We start from the raw sequence: 16,507 nt of genomic DNA on the forward strand, positions 1-16,507 counted from the left end.
GAAAAGAGGTCGTTTTTGCAACCTTTGCCATTACAAAAACAAAAGCACAGGAATGTTTTCGCTGCTTTTGCCACACAACCTAGCAAAAACCCAAGCTTGTTAAACAACCAAAACCCACCTCTGCAACAGCAGCAGACAGGTTTCATGTCAACAACCTCCTGCCCACCAGGAAACTCAGAGAAACCTCGAAACACCACCAGTAAATTGATTTTTCAAAGGACTGGTTGCACCAGGTGGGGCTTTTGAACACCCAAGTGCTGCCCACCAAAACCAGTTAGGATGTATATCCACTTCCAGTTGTTTGCTGGGAGGAAACTTGCCTATTACAGCCACAGAGGATGTATAACCACTTCCAGTTGTTTGCTGGGAGGAAACTTGCCTATTACAGCCGCAGCCAGATCCTAAGGGATATTTTCTTAAGGACTACTCAACACATCACCAACCACCCGGACGCCGGCAGCTTGCTCAGCAGGACACGGCAGAGAGGTTTGTGGCATCGAGTCAGCACTACAATATGAGATTTTAATTGTTAGCAATAAACCTTTAAGCCTCAGATGGGATTAACAAGAGCTTTTTCTCCACATGCTTATTAAAGTCTAATGGAGACCAGCTTTGCCTCTTTCCTCTCTCCCTGCCCCCTTCCCACCTTGTGTATTTGTAGCATGGCAACATATATTTTTACAGTCCTTTTATCATGCAAGGCTTTTTGCAAGGGTAAGAGAAAAAGCAAACAAAACTTCAATTAACAGCTCATTTTTACACAATATACTCCTCAGTAATGATTTGCCATCAGCACAGATTGAATTAATGGGAAAGCAGGGAGAACAAAGCGGGTGGCTCCTGCTGCAGGGTGGGATGTCAGGAGCCCTGGGAGGGGAACAGCAGGGCCTCCTCGGAGGGCTGGTGGGATGTAGCAGGGCTCAGCCAGCGATCCATCACCCCTGAAATGAAGAGCCGCACCACGCCATTGCTGCCTAATTACATTACATGAAAACACAACTTCCTTTAGGCCCGCAATTAGCGGTGCGGACGGTGCACGAGTCCCCAGCAGATGGATGGAGAAGCAGCACTGCTGGGGCACAGCCCCTTCCCACACCCCCAAGCATCGCAGCCACGTGGGTACCAGCCCCAGCCTGCAGCCAGCTCATTCCCAAGGACACTGTTTCTGCTCTTTCTCCTCTCCACATCTTGTAAATCCCATAATTACCAAAATAGCACCAAAGCCCAGGAGAGACACCAACTCCTCTGCTCATCTGCAGGAGCTGCGGCAGAGTCAAGGGAGTCTCAAACACCTTCCTAAAGCACAGCGCAACAAATCCACAGGAGAGGCCCTTCATTCTCTTCAGCTAGTGCAATTAATTTGTTAATTCATTACAGAAGAGAGGAATAATAAGGGACAAGGCATTTCCTGATTACCACCACCAAGAAGCTAACCAACTTCCCTTCCTCTGGAAGCTCAGGACTGTCCCATGGGCACCGCTGAATCCTGAGCTGGGGAATGAGCTGGCTCCCCACGGGCAGGGCTCATCCCAGGCTTCCATGGGTTACTCTTTTGGGTGCTGAACTCCAACCAAAACCACCTAAAGCTCAGAAATTAAGCTTGCAATCAGCCCTCATAGCATTTATTTACATGTGTAGCATGTACCCCACCTATAAAGTCTTGACAGGCCTTAAAAAACACGCACAAGATGTAAACCAACAGCAAGATGCCTTCCCAAGCCTGCAAATAGCCTGAAACTCAAAGAGGAGACTCATCCAGTCAATTTTTCAGTTTGCATTAGCTCCGAAGCCTGTGGACAACAGATTAAAGTCACATCACCTTTACCACCTCATTGACAATTCAAGCACGATGGGGGAAGACAGCAACACACATCACGAAGGTTTTCACACCCTGATGCACCCCACCAGGACCAGCACAGCCAGAGGATGACACACCCCACGCCACAGCCACGTACCCAGAGCATCCAGTGGGTGCAAAACCGGAGACACCCACAGAGTCCCAACACCAGCAGAGCCTCAGCCAGGCTGAGCAGAAAGGAACAAACAAACCCCACACGCACACTTCCCCAGCGGCATGCTCCTCTCTGGCAGGTCGTCAGCCTAACAAGGCATGATGTTCCACCAGATGAAGAGCAAACGTCTGTTTTACCCCACTCACCACAGCCACCCATGGCACCTGCGAGCCGGGAGGCAGCGTGTCAGCCGGCGCGTGCAGAGCCCCTTGCACAAGGGCCTGCCCCCCCTGGGGACACAAGCACACAAGAGGCACAAAACTGACTTTTTACAGCTCATCTGCAAAGCAGACAGCAGTGTCATGTCAGTCTGGGTGAGTCAGAGTTTACCCTGAGAGCAAGTTGGCATTGTGCTGCAGTTATAGATCTGTGCACATATATTTTCTTGATCTACATGAAAGCAGCCTTCCTCTCCCTGACATTCACCACCCAACCGATTGCAACCTCTCTCACTGCTTCTCTGTCATTTTAATAGCAGGTTTACTTTTCACAGTGGAGGCATTAATTTGGGGTTATGCTATGAGCAAATTCAAAGGCAGATTTTAAGATCAAAGAACAGCCACGGAACCATCCATAGCACTCTGCGTGCCTGCGGAGAAACGGGGCCTCATTCAGGTGTTCAGAGTAAGAGCATGGATCGTAGAATCACTTAGGTTGGAAAAGACCTTTAAGATCCTGAAGTCCAACCCTTAACCCAGCACTGCCAAGTCCATCACTAGCCACATCTGTGAGCACTGCACCAATATGGGGGGTTTTAACATTTCCAGGGATGCTACAGGAACGACTCTTACAGGCAACGCAATCCTGGGGCAGCCGACTCTTTGCTATGAACCAGCACCACAGCCACAGGAGGCGGAGGCAGAGGGCTCCTGACTCCTTCCCCGAGTCTGCCTGGATGCAGGCAGGGCACAGAGCATCACTGCAGCAAGGCAAGGAGCTTGAAGTTTCTCAAGCACCAGCTTTTACAGCCCAGGAGGCTCCCACCAACAGAGCCCACCCAACCTGGAGCACGAGTGCAATGCTGGGGCACTCTGAGCACCCAAGTCCCCTCCCATCCCCACTCAACTGCGAGCAGTGGGTCAGCACCCACACCCTGCTCTCCCCCCTGGGAGCTCGTTGCCTGCCTTCTGCTTATTCCAGAACTAAAACTTCACACACGTGCTCAAATCCAATCAGCAAAAAGGTCAGATGCCGTCCAGGATCCAGCAGAACCCCCAGAACAGCAATGCATCGCTCCACATGATGCCAGCCAGACTCTTTTGGACAGCACGAGGCAGATCCAGTATTCCAGTGTGCTCTTCCTTTTGGAAAAAAATTATCCTCTCTTACAATTCTGAGTCTGGTCCCAAACAGTAGCTGAAATTCAATCAGCAAAGGCTGAGCCACAGAGAAGAGAAAAGCCCCATGTTCCATTACCAGCCTTATCAGTCAGTAATAGCCACTCGAGGCAACCAGCGGGGAAAGCGGTGCTTTATCGCGGGCGCATAATGGAGAAGGGAATAGTGGTGAAACATGCATCCAGTGCAGGAACTCACAGAACAAGGATTTAAGCCAGGTTTTCCTCAGCCCTTGCTTTTTTACAGCAGGATTATTTTTTATTTTTTTTTTTTAATCTCCTTGCTCCCCATGCAACCCCACTGGCAGCCCGCACAGCCACGCTGCTGCAATGCCTTGGACTGCTCCTGATTGCAGCTGTTGTCAGCAATTAGTGACTGTCCCCATAAACCTAATGAGGGTGGGAGGCGAATTTAACTTGACTCAGATCCAAAGCACCTCTACTGTTTAGCTCTAACTTTGGGGCTCCAAACGTAATGGGTTTTTTTGAAATGCTTAATCCATAATAAGAGAGAGAACTATAATTAAGAGCAGCTGACAAATTGCACTCTGGAAGTAAATAACCCTTTACCTCCATTAATAAAACAAAACGCTTTTCTAAAAATTAGTATAATTACAACTTCATGCTTTTATTTTTTTTTTTTTTTTTTTTGCAAATAATTTCACTCTATCTAGCAACAACTGGATTTCCATCACTAAAACCACTGCTCGTGGGCAGGGAAGGGTGGGAGGCAGGCAGGCTTCCCACAGATCATACAGGCAAACAGATTTTAAAGTAACCTTCAGGGGTTTCTGGGTGCCGGCCTCAAGAAGTGGGACTCTAACAAGAGACTGTCAGAGGATCCCATGGGTGGGCTTTGTGGTCTGCACCAGGGATCATGTTTGAATCCTGCCCTTGTCACCTGCCCGGGACAGGACACGGGGAGCAGATCGTAGGCATCAGTCCCACACGGATCCATAGCTGGCCTTGGGGAAGGGTGGGGTAGGGTTTATTTGATGAAGTAATTAGACTCGTGCGGAGGTACTCCTGTTTATTTAGGGTTGACAGGGAAGGACCTTCCCAACAGAAGGCTTTGCTGCGTTCCATGATGAAGCTCCCAAAGTTTCCCTTCTTCTGTCCTCACAGCCAGATCCTTCCTTCCTTCCAGAGCCAGTGGAAAAGGGCCAGAATGCCACAAAACAAACAGGAGGGCTGCTATTCCCCCCCCCCCAAGCAAAGGAAATCAGAGCAAACCAGGAATGCACAAGTCAAGCTGTGGCTCACACAAGCCCGTGTCACCGAGTCCCCAGCCACAAGGCAAAGGCCCACCTCCTGCAGTCCCTCGCACAAGCGAAATGCCGATTCAGGCTGGACCTGGTGCAACACCGCCGTGGCAGAGGGGTGTGAGAGCACAGTGATGGCAGCAGGGCTGTCCGGCTCCAGGGGGGCTGTGCTGCCCCCGCTTTGTGGGGGCTAAACCCCTGGCTCAGGGCAGCACAAGCACGGCACAGACACGGCTTTGCCATCGTGCATTCACGTGTTCCCCCCCTCTGCACCCAGGCACCCCCACACCAGCTCAGCTCTCGCCAGGAGGGATGCCGAGATGCGGGAAGGCTTTGCAGGCAGTGGGAGCGAGCAGCAGGGCTGCGGGGAGCACAGACCAGGAAATGCTGAACACATTCTGCATGTAAAAATGGGTAGAGGCACATTGCATGCTCCAGGCCACCAAAACCACCTCACTGGACCCCCTTTATTTGACCATTTTCCCAAAATTATGTGGCCTGAGACGTGCAGCTGCTGGACTGAGCTCTGCGAGATGCCACCCACACCACCGCGCCTGGGTCCCTGGGCTGCTCTGGACAGTGTTTCTGTCCCACACTCAGAAATTTAATAAGCCAGAAAATACAAATGCCCCACAAACAGGCATGTCCCTTGGTTAATGCTCGAATCAAAAAAGCCTCTACCTACTATGGCAAAGAGGATGTGCAGCTAATTAACTTTCTAGGAGCCACAGATGAACAGGAAAAAGCACATTAAGAATGGAAACTTGTGACGGGCATGTCTCGAAGGAATTAGCAAATTGCATAAGATGAACCTTTATTCCGATTACAAATTAACACCAGCAACAAGATCCAGCACATTTTTACTGCCTCACGAAATAATTAACCCATCAAATCCAGCTCCATGCAAATCAGAAGGGAGAGGAGAATTAAAGGCTTTCTGTCTTCGCTGGGTGGAAGCACACACGCTGCCAGTGCCAAGCTGGGAGCACCACTGACACCCCTGAACTGCACCCACACTGCTAACCAGTGCCCTGCCTCGTTACCCTGGGACACCAGCTATGTGCCAGGAATCGCTACCTTGAGTTGTCCCCCCCAGAAAAAATGCTTCCCATGGTCTAATCCAGCTGTGGTTTAGCCCCAAGAAAGAAATTACTAATTTAAATAACATGCAATGATGCCTGCAGCAGGTACAATGGTCTCTCCTCCCCCTCCTGCAGCTCCACCATCCACGCACTATTCCCAGCTTTCCCTCAGTGAGTGACTTGCACAGATTCAGCAAGAAAAATACACATCCTCAAGGCACATTCTGAGCCAAACAAGACATCATCGTTATTAAACAGGAGAGTACCCCTTGGATATCTGTTTACCAACTTCTCAAATCCTTCCCCAGGGTGCTTGCCAAAAATAGCCTAAAAGTCACTGTGTAAAATGCCCAGTCCCAGACTATGATCCAAAAAAGCCTGCAAGCTTCATTTGCTAAAACTAGAGAAGGGCAGGAGCACAACACAATTACATTTTGAGAGGGTTAATGGGATTCAGCCTCCTACTATGAACATCCACACATGCACCCGCTCCGCTCTCACCCATCCCACATGAAGATCCTCAGCCTGCTCATGAAAACTGTCACGCAGCTGCAAACCACAGCCCAAAATATTTCAAAACCAGTATGAAATGCAAGCCCCAGACCCCAGGCAGGGGTTTCGGCCACGCTGATCCTTTTTGTGGCACAGGGGGCCAGTGCTGACACCAATCACACGTCAACCCAGGCAAAAGGCTTTTAAAAGGCACTTTGGTTACTATTTGTTTTAAATCGAAGGAATGGTATACCCATCACACGTGGCTTTATTGATTCACTCTGTTCTCAGAAAAAAAAACCCACCCAACCAAAAAAACAACAAACCCTGTATCTAGCTGACAAGAAAAAAAAAACCAAACTAATCCAATTGAGATGGTATTTCCATGACAGAATTACAGCCCTGGCTCCCCATCCTCCCATCCCCAATCATCTTTTACACGAGAAGTATTGGCAGGCTCCTAGTTATAACTGAGTAGTGGCCCACCCGCTCTCTCCCTGGATTATGTGTTAACTCCTGGTTCTCCTGCAACATCTGCCTTCCCCTCCCCCTCGACCACCACTCAGCTCTCCTGGGGGGGACCCCGAGGCTGCCCCGACCCCACACACCACGGCATCCATCTGGGCCCTGGACCGAGCCTGGCTCCCACTGCAGACTTGCACCCACCACAGCTGCTTTCTGTATGTGGACAGATGTTTGAGCAAAATGAAGCCTAGAGGTAGAGGAGATGAAGCTGATTAAGCCTCATTATTCTATTTAGCGTAACGAGGGGGGAGCCATGAGGACGTCATGCAGCCGGGAAGCGGAAAGAACAAGACTGTTAATAGAAGCGCGCACACACACGTGGGCAGGCAGGTACAGCCGAGCTGACATGCAGCCTGCGAGGGGCTTATTACCTCCGCTTTGACCAGCTTGCTTTCTCCTCTCCCCTGCCTGTGCCACATTCCCAATGCCACCAGCACAGTGTCTGAATTCCCACTTGCTCAGAGAAGCGGTCAAGGGCAGTGATCTGGAATAGGCAGGAGCCAGGGAGCTCCTGGGAGCCACAACTTCAACACAGGTGGCTCTGCTGCACCCAGCCCCAGCATCCCACCCACGTGGGCACGGGAACTCCACCAGCCTGCAGCACCGCCAGGAGAGATCTTGAGGGTCCACCGGCTCAAAGACAAATGTAACACATGTGCATGTGAAAATTCAGGAGCCAAAGCAACCAGGGTCTGTCTGAAAACTGGAGTCAGGGCCGGATGCATCCTCTGGACTCTTGTGGCACTCCTCTGGGAAGAGGGAGGCCGGAGCAAGAAATACATCACAGAAACCCAATAAAACATCACACTGAACAAAACCCAGCCAAGTCAACAGAGCTGCAAGACAGATTTGAATGATGAGAATAATAATACTTCATTCCAGCATTCCTATACATTACTGTAGGCCCAAAATAGCTACTCTGTGATCAGAGACTTACTGCACTGAGCGATACTTTTAAGTAAGGTCTCCCTCAAAAGCTTCTGGCAAATGCCCTCAACCCCAACCCCTTTTAGTAGACAGGAGCATCTCATACACCCCTCCAACACCTGTCAATTCTCCCCATCCACCCCATTAAATACCAGTTGAAGGCCAAGTTCTTATATCAAAAGTAGCCATAAGGTTAAACTAGAGCAAAGGAAGGAGAGAAACCTGTTGTGGCATCACTGGGGCCAGGGAAGGAAGAGACAGACAGCCCATTTGTTAGCAGTTTAAAATATTCCAGAAACTACAGCAACATCCTGCTGCAGAAGCAGCTCTGCCACCACCTCCCCAGCCACCAAACCAGTGCAGCTGGTAGAGACACACTTTGGCTGAACACCACATTTGAGGAGGTGGTAATCAAAATGAGGGAGAGCCCCTTTTTTTAGGGCTCCTGAGGCCTCTCTGCAAGGGTCTCGCTCTCCAAGCACACCCAAATGCCCTGTTGCGGTTTGTTGTCCTCCACCAGCCCAGCCAAGCGCTCACAGGCCAGCATTTATCTCCTCTTCCATAAACTCAGCTAAAGAATGAACAAACATGTTAAAGGCTTCACAGAGGGAAATGGCAAAAGATAAAGATGTAATAGATTAGATCTGTCTTTTGTAAGGAATTTAATGACTACAGCTGTTCAGCATCATTAACCAGTTTGTCTTGAAGTTTTAACTCTCCCACCCGTTTGAGCAAACACTCGGGTACCACTGCAGCCACCCAGCTCCTGATGAGGCTGCAGCAGGAGTGAAGCCTTGCTCCCTCCTCAAGGAGGGGGGCTGGGATGATAAGGAGTCATTAAAAGCTTTTACTACCTGTTGCTATCCAGCACACCAATTACAGAGGAGTGCCAGGCAGAGAGAGAACTCTCTGCAAAGAGCAACCTGCTAAAACCTGATCCCTTGTCCTGCCCTCCCAGGGACAGCGTGCCCCATGGTCCCTCCAGCATCCCTTCCCCACCCAAGGGGAAGTGGGGTGGGGAGGGGGTGTACAAAAACAACCCTGAGATTTTAACTGACTTTAGAAGAAGCAAGAGTTGTTGGAAGTGCAATGGCTTAACCCTTGCCTGAGCAGCACTGGCTCCTGAGAGAGAACTCTGGCCTCCAGCTGAAAGGAGATGCATCTCAAGCTGAATTCCCCAGCCAGCACAGCCCCAAGGATGGCTCAAGACTGACCAGGCACCGGCCAAATTTTCATTTCAACACATTCAGCTTTAACCTCTACTCACACTCCTTCCACAACATCCCTCATAACTTCACCAAGTCTCTGGGCAGCCTGTCCTTTTCCTAAAGCATCCCAGAAGTCACATCTCCTGCTCATTGCAGGGTCCCTGAACAGCCCCAGGAGCCACCACCACTGCCTCTGGGCAGGGAGCACAGCAGCCCCCCGCACCCCCAAATGCCAGCTCTCCTGACCCTGCCCAAGTTATCCAGGGGAAGGACAAGCAGCACTTAGCATCTGCACAAGCTCTAACAAGGCAGGTGCTGCCTACTATCCAGCTGGAGGAGGCACCCCAGCTAAGGGACACCCCCTTTTTCTGGAAGCAAACCCCACAGGCAGCAGCACCAGCCATGGGGCATAGATCCCCTTCGTGCTCGGCGTTAGCACACGCACCAGCCACCAGATTCCCTGTGGGACAAGCATGCAGGGGCACGTGCCCTCCCACATGGCACAAGTGGCTGTGTCAAGCCAGAGGAAGCAACAGCTCACCTCCCATCAGTGTAAAGCAAGATATGATTGTATATTTTATACATACTCCACTGCTCCCTACAAGGCTGTCACCCTCAGCACCTTGCCACCACTCCATCCTGCTCTTCGCAACACAAGAATTTCACTGCCCCCAATGCTCTTCCCCCTCCTCACGCTCCTGTTGCAAAACTCAGCGGAGAAGAACACCAGCCATCCGGAAGAAGCAGGTTTTGTGGTGCAGCCGTTTGTCCACCCTGTTGGGAAACATCAGCTTCAGGCAGCTGATCAAACACATCCCCGGCTCCATCCAGCGCCTCCTAACAAGGGCGATGGCTGCGATGGGCAACGCAGGAAAGAGACCTCGGGTGACAGAGCAGAGGGAAGAAGCTGGGTTTGACAGCAAACGGCTTCCAAGGGCTCTGGCTGACTGGTGGCAGCACCCAGCCCCCACCACATCCTGCAAAGCGTTCAGGACCCCCAAGGAGAGGCAGGACATGGGCAGGCAGAGCGCAGAGCAGGGCCAGGCTTTCAGCAGTTTGACACCACTGTCATTTTATTTGTTTCTTCTTTACTTCAATGCATCCATTTGCACTGGAAGTGACACACCATAATATCAAGCAATTTTCTTCATAGGTGAGGATGTGTTTGGCTGTACCCGTCAGGAGAGGCTCAAAAAGCAAGGGAGCGGGGAAGGCTGATTGCTGCAGGCTCCCCTGGACACCGGGGTATCCAGCTGCACCGTTCTTCAAATGGAAAGCCTCACACTCCTTACTCATAACCACAGATAATCCCCCCTTCCTCCAAAATCAATACAAAATTTAAAAAGCTCTTTGCAAGTTTTTGAAAATATCTCTACTAAGCCATTCTTCTGTTTTCAGCTGTACAAATCCAACAGCTTCCAATTTATTTTTTTTTAATAATACTCCTCGACAGTAGGATGGTTCTTTCAATTTTGAAATGCTTAGAGGGTTGGCAGCTCTGTGAATTAAACCCCTGGGCTGAAACAGAAGGTCACACCTGAACTGTTTGCAAAGTGTTGCCAGTGAAAAGAACAAAAGCAGAAGCGTGAAGGGGGGGCGGGGAGAAGGAGGAAGGAAAAAAGTGCAGACAGCCTAAAGCTGCATTCAGCACTGGCAGAGCCACCCAGGATCTCGGAGAAAACATGATTTCATTAAATCTGTGATAGAAACCAATCTGTATCTGGCTTCTATCACAGCAGAGCTGAAGCCCCCCAGCCCAGGAACACCCACTTACCAGTGCCGGGATGAGCAGGTCGGCGAAGTACACAAAAGCTGCTCCCAGAGCGAAGCCCACGGCCACTGGGAAGAAAGCGAAGGCACCGAAGCTGCCGGACTCCTCTGCCATGTCGATAGCCGGGGCCAGAAGTGACCAGTAGGAAGCGGCCAGCATGACCTGGGAGACAAAAGGGGAGCAGTGAGAACCATGCAGGCACCGATGCCACGAGGATCTGACACCACATCTGACACCGACTGCTGCACGGCAGCACCGCCGGCTCCCCCCGCCAGCTGCCCACCAGCCAAGGAAATCCCCACGCTCACCCCCACTGCAACCCAGCAGAGCCATCCAAACCCGCTTCCCAACAGGACAAATCCCTGAAGGATGGAGAAGTGAGGGTTCTTCCCCATTTTCACCAAGGCTCTTCTTGGCTCCAAAGTCCCAAGCAGCAAACAAACACCACAAGATGATCAGGGCATTTTTCTGTGCCATTAACACAGCCACGACCGCCATCCAAACAGGAATGGCAACAGTGGGAGCAGGAAAGCCATCCTCTCCTTGGGTGTTCTGCAGTGACAGGAGTAGGTCCACGACCCTCTCATTCACTGCACCCCAGCCAAAGCCAGAGCGAACCAAATCCTTCTGCACCCAGCTCTGGGCTTCTCCACAGAGCTGGCAGGGGACGAAGAATGCACAGCCTTGATCTCATGCAGAAAAAAAAAATAAATATTGGATAGCAACTGGAACCAAAGAGCCATCTCCAAGCTGGCCAAGGGCACGTCACAACTTTGCTATACAGTTTTAAACCTGCTGCGGTTTAACGGCCAGCGTCCCCATCTCACCACCCCAGGCCAAGGCAACTGCAGCACGAGGGCTTTGCAACTCCTCTGCTTCTGCACGGACCAACACTTGGGCTGCTCCTGTCCCAGCATCCAAGCCAGAGGGCCCAGCCTGGGAAGAGAACAAGTTCCCACCCTGAACCGCAATGCACCAGTTCCCAGCACAAACCAGTGCTGCCAAAGTCCTACCCAGTTTGCACCAGGAATAATAAACCTTGCCAGCAGCAGAGGGCTTTTTTCCTTGCTTGCTGCCTAGCAGGGAGGGAGAAGGCACATCTACCCAAAAGACCACAGAAAAACAGTATTTTGGACTTGTGGGGATCTCCAACCCAGCCCTGCTCAGAGCTGGTTGCTCAGGTTGATACCCAGCGTGGAGAACAGAAAGCCAAGCGAGACACCAGTTTCACAAGCTTATATTAAAGAACATAATATTAACATGCATTTTATCACCTTATCTCTTCCCCTCCTCTGCGGCCCAACATACTGGGCTGGGTTAATTAAACAGTCATCAGCTTAGCGCAATGCCCTCGGCAGCTGCCAGTTTCTCTCCCTGCAGCCATTCAGCTCCATGGGAGCTCAGCTGTGACCAGCTCTGGGGACCAGTCCCATCACACACAGGGAGGAAGCAAGTGAGCAAGACAAGCACAGATGGGCTTAAAAATCACACAGATCTGTGTCAGGCTTTGGGAAACTGCACCAGCAAGGGGTAGGGATGCGGCAGCACCCGCTGCCCTGCCGTGGGCAGACGGGGTCCATGTTGCCTTAGGGTGGTCCAGGCAATGCTCCGAGCTCTCCCCCAGCCCTGCCTTCGAGCGGTGAAGCACATCAAAGGGGAGCTCTCGCCAGAGGAAGGATTGTGGGATCAGGATCCAGCAGGAACAAGAAAAGCAAGCCTGGAGACAGCAGTGGGAGGGATCTCCCTCACCTGTGAGGAAAGGTGACCCTGCCTCTCCATCCAGCAACCCACCCCAAGCACCCCACAAAGCCCCATTTGCAGGATGCTCAGAGGAGATGCTGCTCAGCCTGCTCTCACAGTATGGGTATTCGCCTGCGGAAGAGAAGTGCGTAACAAATTATTACATTTTAAATCACTTTTAAAGAAAGAACGAGATGCCTATTGCTGTAGACACCAGTCCCTGAGGGATTGTGTAAATCTCAGCTCGCTATGAGTAAGAAGAAAGCAGGCTGTCATGTCAGGCTTAACCACGGCTGTCAAACTTCATATTTCAAATGCCACCTCCTTTAAAAAACAACCACACACCCCAACATGGAAACACAAGCAACAGGGAAAGGCTCTGCAGAATTATATTGTCATCTTATGTTAAGATATCATTTCTCCATGGAAAACAGAGGCCTGACACTGCTCAGCCTCCAGATCCTGTCACCACTGGAGTCAGCAACGGAGCTCCCACCAGCTTCACTGGTACACGGGCTCTGGGGGAAGATGATGACAGAGCTTTAAGCCACCCCAGCCTCACCAGCTGAAGGAACAAACTGCTGGGCTGAACCAACCAGCTTCACTTGCTTGGTAAGGAAAAGCAATTTATTCCTACACTCTGATGCAGCAAAACCCCTCAACTCCACTTGGTGGGGGAGCTGGAAGTCATCACCCTGCAGCAGCCAGCAGAAGTGACAAGGTCCCTGTGCCTCCCCTCAGCCCACCTCAGAGCCCAGGTGTGAGCTCCCGGACACGGGCTTGACCTTGAGCCAAGGTCCTGCTCACCCTCTTCAGCATCAGACCTGGAATTTACCCCTCTGATTCAGCACCATCCCTTATCAGATGACGCTCCTGAACTAACAAAAGGGTGAGGATGAGGATCTTTTTTTGTTGTTGTTACTTAAATCAGGCTGCTGGCAAAAAGAATAATTAAAAAAAAAATCACACTTCATTTCAAAACTTTGAATTCTCCAGGGACAGGAACCCAAACCCCACCAATATCACTGAGCAAGCCAGCATCAAAGACAGGAATAAGAGAGAAAAAGCCTGCCTGGGCTCTCCTCAGATCAATAAAACATGAAGCCACTTTGGCGGAGTGTACAATTCTCCGCACAAAGCCTTCCCCTCGCACCAGCCCTGCTCAGCCCAGCCAAGATGGGGAGCAGGGGACCCATAGCGCACCGGCTTGCTGGCACCAGGACACATGCCTCCTGCCAAACTGGATTTGGACATTTTTGCAGAGACTTCGTGCTCCAGAGCCAAGATGCAACAATGCTGTAAATCTACCAGCTCTGGGGAAAATAAGCTGTGGTTGATGGGGGAGGAGAAAGCACACAGAAGGCAGCTGCGTATCTAAAGCATCCCTGGGTTGCCGGGAGCCCAAACCCTTCCCTGGGATACATCAGGGAAACTGGAGACAAAAGCCAGGCTCAAAACCTGACTGCCTCATGCCACGGAAGATGACTGAACCCAGATCTGTGTCCTCATGCTAATGGGAAACCCTTGAAACGTGCCAGGCAGCAGGATTTATGACGACACTGTGCCCCAGCACCTCTCCCAGGGTTTGATGGGTCTCCATCGCATCCCCTTCCAGGCAGGGACTCACTGTGGGTGCCCTCACTTCTCCCCACCCAGACCACAGAGCCAGCACCGCCTCAGCTCAGCCCACACGGCTTCAGAGCCACACAGGAGCTTTTTTCTGCAAATAATCAGGGCAACGATCTTCATCCCCAGCTGCAGCTGGCCCTGCTGGACCTCAGCATGAGGGGGAGCATCCTTGTAAATCCAAGCCCAGTACCACACCACTGCATTAAAATTAAAGCCCTCATCTTGTTTGCTGTGAGTGGCAACATCTCTCAACACTCCTGCACGATCATCAAGATGAGAACGGCAACTTCAGGGGAAACAGCCACGTTAACAGCGTGCGGATCAGAAAACCCAAGCCGCTCACAAGCGAAGGAGATCCCCTTGGCAGGACAGGGAAGTGGAAGGTGAGAGACCAGCAGGACACCTTCCCTGCCAAACTTTTCCACTTGACTTCATTAAGGCTCCAACAACGAGAATCAGCCTCAGTAGACCTGTGTAAATTACTGATGCTGTTTTAAGCAGCACTGAAAGAGAATATTCAATACCAGACGTGCCTACTGCAGTTTAAAGAGCATGTCTTTCTGATTTTCTGCTTCACCTGGGACAGAAGAAACCAAACTGCGACCCAGTAAGAGGAATAGCCATGCGAGGCTGTAGGGAAGGAGGACTGCAGGTTTCATGTAGTGTTTATGATGTCCGAGAGTACAGCACCTCCAGGATAACACTGAGATAACAGAGAATATCAGAAGGAAAAAAAAAGGTCTTATTTAAGAATATCAAGATGTAAGAGAAAAGCCAGAATTCCACATCAGATGCCCAAGCAAGAAAAGCCATTTCTCCATAGAAAAACATCGCCTCAGAGGTTTTCATATACAAAGCCCTCCATTATCTATAATTTCCAGAAAGGGAACTGAGGCAGAGAGAAGCTAGACACATGGACACCCAAGCAGAGGTACCAGGCTGGAAGAAGCTGAGCTCCTTCACACTGCAGCAGCCAGCCACACAGGCTCCCTTCTCCCGAGATGACACTTACGCCATCAGATGTGGTCAGCTTGACCTGTGCCAAAGGGGACATTGCTTTGCAGTCCGGATGCTCCCGGCACACCCCAGCTCAGGGCACGGGAACTTGACCACACGCCCAGGCTTACATCAGCTCCCCCAGATCAGATGGATTCTCTGAAGGCAGCGCCGAGCCGTAGCTTTCTGGACCCCAAAGGAACACTCTGCATCCCAGACCATCCTCCTTGAGGTCACCTAGACATCCCTGTCCCACACCCTCCTCCTGGCTCAGCAGCTGTAGAGAAGCTTTTAATTAATTCTGGTTTTATTTTGCTTTGCAAGCTCACAGAAGATGAGCAGGCAAATCATTACCAACAGGAGAGACAACCGTCTGTTATACCCTGTTTCATCAGCAATCCTGGTCTTGGAGAGCAGCGTGCATGCTCCCTGGAACCCAGATGACTAACAGAAATCCTGAGCTGAGCACCAGAACAGCAAGGTTAGAAGCGATACCTGCCTCCAAAAGCACAGGAATTGGAGTTTTGCTGGTTCTGACAGAGTACAACAGAAGTTTAATTAAACCTGGCAGCCCAGATTTCACAGCAGAGATAAAGAGGCAGTTAAGTTCTGCCTCTCGCTGCTCCAGGGCTCAGAGCAACAGCCCATCCATATCTGCAAGAGATCGACATCAAAGACATGGTCTCTACAACAGAAATCCCTTACAGCAAGATAAGTAGTCCACGATCAGAGCAGCACTGCCATCAGAAGAAACACTTCTTGAAGGGAAGAAGAGGAAGAAAGAACAGTACAAATAGGTTTCCAAACACTGCATCCTGCTTTTTGCCCTGCATGAAGCCAGCCTGCCAAAACACCAAGCGCCCACGCTGCTCCTGAGGTTCCTCCAACACCAGTTTTGCAGCACAAGCCTGGATGAGGTAGGAACAGCCCCTTGTCCCAGCCAGCCAGGAGGACTTCACAGCCCACCTGGGTTCCCTTTCCAGGCAAACCTGCCTCAGGCATGCCACCTACTTAGCTCCAGCATCACATCCCACCTCCACAATCCTGCAGTGAGCTGCAAGTCAGCCACGGTCCCTCTTGCCAAAGGGCTGAGTCAGGAGGCGGTTTCTCCTCCATCTTTTCCGTGGACTCTGCAAAGCTGCCAAGCACACACATCACTAGTGCTTCCCTTGTCTGTACAGGGAGGAAAATGTTTCTCGTGTTAAAACCTTTCAGGTAAAGAAAAGCTAAAGACAGCCAGTCAATCAATTACAATGCTGTCCAGCTGGGAAAAGAAAACCATCTGCTAGGAACTCAGGGGGAACCTGTTACCTGGGAGTAACACCCAGCAAACCCCTCCTCGGCGCCGGGCAGCTGCACTGAGGAAGCATGAAGGTGCAGGGTTGAGCACAGCCCTCTCAGGGGGGGTATGCCAGCCCCATGCCACGCAGCAGGCAAAGAGCTACAGGCACATCTGGAGCAAACTAAGGCAAAAGGAAGATAAATTTGGTGCTTTTGCCATGTCACTGCCACCCAAACACTTGGCCA

General features: G+C 51.0%; 1 protein-coding gene across 1 annotated transcript in view; it reads right to left on the reverse strand.

Moving 5' to 3' along the window:
- SLC39A11 (solute carrier family 39 member 11) overlaps positions 1-16,507 on the reverse strand; it is a 98,500-nt gene that overhangs the window by 77,994 nt on the left and 3,999 nt on the right. Inside the window, exon 4 of the mRNA XM_055728651.1 lies at positions 10,619-10,777. Coding sequence (XP_055584626.1) covers positions 10,619-10,777 — 159 coding nt within the window. The remainder of the gene's footprint in view (positions 1-10,618; positions 10,778-16,507) is intronic.

The sequence above is a fragment of the Falco cherrug genome, chromosome 1 (genome assembly GCF_023634085.1).
Source record: "Falco cherrug isolate bFalChe1 chromosome 1, bFalChe1.pri, whole genome shotgun sequence".
Classification (NCBI taxonomy): domain Eukaryota; kingdom Metazoa; phylum Chordata; class Aves; order Falconiformes; family Falconidae; genus Falco; species Falco cherrug.